This window comes from Eurypyga helias, unplaced genomic scaffold, assembly GCF_000690775.1.
Source record: "Eurypyga helias isolate BGI_N326 unplaced genomic scaffold, ASM69077v1 Scaffold22972, whole genome shotgun sequence".
In the NCBI taxonomy this organism is placed as follows: domain Eukaryota; kingdom Metazoa; phylum Chordata; class Aves; order Eurypygiformes; family Eurypygidae; genus Eurypyga; species Eurypyga helias.
Genome location: NW_010238160.1, coordinates 1 through 3706, shown reverse-complemented (window position 1 = coordinate 3706; position 3706 = coordinate 1). Strand labels below are relative to the sequence as shown.

General features: G+C 41.8%; 1 protein-coding gene across 1 annotated transcript; it reads right to left on the bottom strand.

The window, feature by feature from the left end:
- Nucleotides 1–203: 203 nt before the first annotated feature.
- Nucleotides 204–3632, bottom strand: LOC104506722 (ubiquitin carboxyl-terminal hydrolase 46). The gene is made up of 5 exons (XM_010147765.1): nt 3628–3632; nt 3145–3226; nt 2648–2845; nt 1744–1822; nt 204–715 (listed from the first exon to the last, which is right to left on the bottom strand). The coding sequence occupies exons 3-5, from the start codon at nt 2842–2844 to the stop codon at nt 614–616; spliced, it is 378 nt and encodes a 125-aa protein (XP_010146067.1). The 5' UTR covers nt 2845; nt 3145–3226; nt 3628–3632; the 3' UTR covers nt 204–613.
- Nucleotides 3633–3706: the final 74 nt, after the last annotated feature.

Here is a 3706-nt window from a genome sequence, read left to right as displayed (position 1 = left end):
TTAGGCCTGAGGTTATTTACTGAAAGTTTTTAACAACCCAAACCTTAAATGATTTTGGAAGAACATCTTTTTTGCAGGAGGGAACAACATGTGAAAAAAAATCCCCTATGCAACCACAATTCCAATCATCAAGAAACAGATATTTTTTCCTTACGCTTCAAAGGGGTAAGTATGTGTCAGGATGTATTTAAAGGAATGCTTTTTAAGTCAACAAACCCCAAAGTCATTTAGAAAGTTTTAAATAATTTTGCCCTAAATGCAATGATCGCTTCCATACAAAATACTGCTCTAGCTGGATTGGGTTTAACAACCGACATCCAAATGTTATTATCTGTAAATGTTAGTCCATATAAATTCCAGTAAAATCTGACTGCAATTAACTCCTCAATCAGACTTAAAAACGACAAACACCCCCCTCCCTGTTCCCAAAACAAAGTTCCGCATGTCAAAAATGGATTGGTTATACTCAGTACCACATAGACCGTTTAATAGGAGACAGAGCGTATTGTTGTTCCACCGTACAAGACGTGGTCTGTGTGAAAGTCAGTCCAGGGGGGCCATCACCTTCTTCTGCGTGCAGCATTGTTGTGCGTAACTGCCACCGTTTGCCAAGTCACTCTCTTGACTGATAGAATAAAATATAGCCAGACTCTGAATTTTTTGATATATCAGAGGTGAGACCATAGAATTCTTCAATAGCTTGAGCATCTATTTTCTGCAAAACAAATGAAATCGTTTAAGGTGCTGTTAGGTAAAAGAAATAACAAACATGGATGAAATGACAGTATAAACACAAAAGAAAAATGCAGTTGTTTGTATCAGGGTAGCAATTAGCAAGTTCTCTCTGCAATTTAAGCAGTGAAAGGGTAACGCTCAGGGGCTAAGCCCTACTGGTTTCGCTCATGGAAGTCAATAGGAATGTTTGTCTCAGAGGACCTAACTGAATTAGTCTTTATCCAATAACAGAGACTCCTTGGAATGCAGTAGTAAACACTACTAGTGGTTAAAACACATAAACATGACCATGTGACCCCACCTTTCTGAAATTCCCAGAAACCCTCTTCAACACATGCCCCATCCAATGTCCCAGGGCTGACTTTCCCCCGTTGGATTCACTCCAGGAGAATCAGACTGAAGACCCCAGTTTTGCCAAGTGCCACAGTGGCATACAGGGTTTGCTTAGGAATGAACTGCAGCAGGCTTAGACAGAATCTGTAATAGCTGTGGGCCAGATCTTGTACTAATTTACATCCAGACAAACCCAGGCCAAATACAGAATCCAGACTTTCTTGTAACTCCCCACTTGTTCAAAGATGAAAAACTCTACAGCAACACTAACTTTATGCAGTCCAATTTTGCCAAGTGATGTTGCCAAGGATTGCAAAACGGTTCCTGGATATTTTAGGTTTTGAGGAATTAAATTGATTTTATTAGATATGAGTAAATGTTCCATAAATAATGAAAACAGTCCAAATTAAACCCTTGATGCCTGATATTAAAAATGTTTGATGTTGCTTTGAAATAAAACAACCCCCTCTGACATTGACAGAGTAAGAACTACAGGATTAATCATTTTGTTTGCAATCTTAGTTCCTAACAGAGTTGAGCTAAATGTCACATTACAACCCAGCTGTGGCTTTGCAGACTAGTAATCTGTACCCAGATCTGGATCAGAATCTTAACCCCAGAGAGAGAACAGAACACAAAAACAAACGTCATGCTCACGACCTTCAGCATACTGACCTCTACAATGTCATCGTCAAACAAGAGCCAAAATCCATGACTTTTCACGATAGTAATATAATGCCCCCGATTGGGTCCACTAGAAAGCAAAACAAAACCCCAAAAAATTGAAGGTACTGTCATGTCCATTCTGATAAGTCACATCTCTATATGCAAGCAGACTGAACCCTAACTAAATGTTACGCGAACCCACTCCCGGTGGTGCAGCAGACGGACTCCTCTCGCATTTTACGGACTTGTTGCAAAGACTTCAGCAACTGAAAGCTAAATGTGTTGTTTTCACCTGTGCCATGACCCTTTGCAAATTAACCCGTCAAACACTTAACCATTTGCTCACGGCAGGCATCAACTATTACAAATATTTTAAAAACATTATGAAATAATTTAAGGGAGAAAACTGTTTGGTATCGAATGTGAATAGTTAGTTACATCCAGCCTTTGTGAAGGGGGAGAACAAGTCGTATTCCTAGAGTTCCAAGGATTTTTCTGTGTGTTTCCTGGCTGGCAATACCCCGTATGCGAGAAGCTTTATTAAAGCTATCGTTTTCACTCCTTGACAGGAGGCCAAGGCGATCTGCTGGAAGGCCTACACGCTAGCAGCCTCTGCTCCTAACGGAGTACTGGCTCCCAAGCTCTAGGTGGACTGATGAGGACGGAGACACCTCCGTTAATTTAAGCCAATCTTATGACTTTTGGAGGCTGGAGACATTATGTTTTAAACAAGTGCAGGTTTACTATGAGGGCGGGTGGCCAAGAGGTTCAGACCATGACACAGGCAAGCTGAGCAGCAGCAGGGTTTATATCCTTCCTCCCTTCCTCCCTCTCTCCCCACGTTTTATCAGGCATGCCTCTGTCCTCGGGAAATGTCTGGCAACAGCTTGAGATATACGTGACAGTATCTTACCTTCCACAGTGAACAACAACAGCTACCAAGTCGTACATCCGATCTAAGTTGACAGCATCGCCAGATGTGTTGAAGAGACGTAACTCCAGAGGAAATACTACACGGTAAGACAGCTTAGTATACCTGTGCAACTGCTCCATATACTTGAATCTCTTGAGGTGTAAGGCAAGAATCATTGGCAGCTTTTTTACTCTCATCCTGCAAAATCATTCAAGCGCATAAGATACAGACGTGACCAGTTTACAGCCATTCTGTCTTTCCTTAAGGACTAAACGTTTGCATCATAAAAGCACTTTGTAAGTAACAGCGGTCAACTAGCCGTAGCTTCTGGACTGAGACACATGCAATAGCTTTGAATCTGTCTGTAGGTTCTCTGGCCCAGAGAGAGGATGCAGCTGGGGTGTAAGTGTCCTAGGTATCTAAACACGATAGATATCAAGGAACAGATCTGTCAAAGCCCAGGAGGGACATGGTGAAACAGCCTGCTCTTTACTTACCTCTTCTGTGCCTCTTGTTTGCTGCAGCAAGTTTCACAGTAGTATTTCTGTTCACTACATAATGTCTCTGTGTTACTGAAGTCTCTGTAAATAAATACAATTGTCAGTTCTTAAAGGATCTTAATACTTGCCCCGCTTGGGCTGACAAACTGGAACCCTAAAAAGACACACAGGACAAAATCCTCCCTTCACTGAGTCCAGTTTTCTAAAACATCTAAAGCAACTGTACTGGTGTTTGCAAAAGGACTAAGGTATTAGGAGCTGAGGCCCTCATACGTTACAGGGGGAGGGCCAGGTGTCTCAAACTGTGACTTATATCCTGGTCTCTCACATGTCAAGGGGCTGCCTAGGCTTGGGTGTAGTCACTCAGTCCATCCAGACCCTTTTAAAATTATTTGCAGAAAGGAACAGCTTCACGTGCACTTCTGTCATCCCCAAACAGCTCATATTTTATGGTGTTCTTCTGTAAGATAGGTTTGAAACCTCTTACACAGAAGAAATAAATTGAGCTGCCTTCTTGCATCCCCTAATCTCTTGACCTGTCATCCAGAAGTTATTTGAT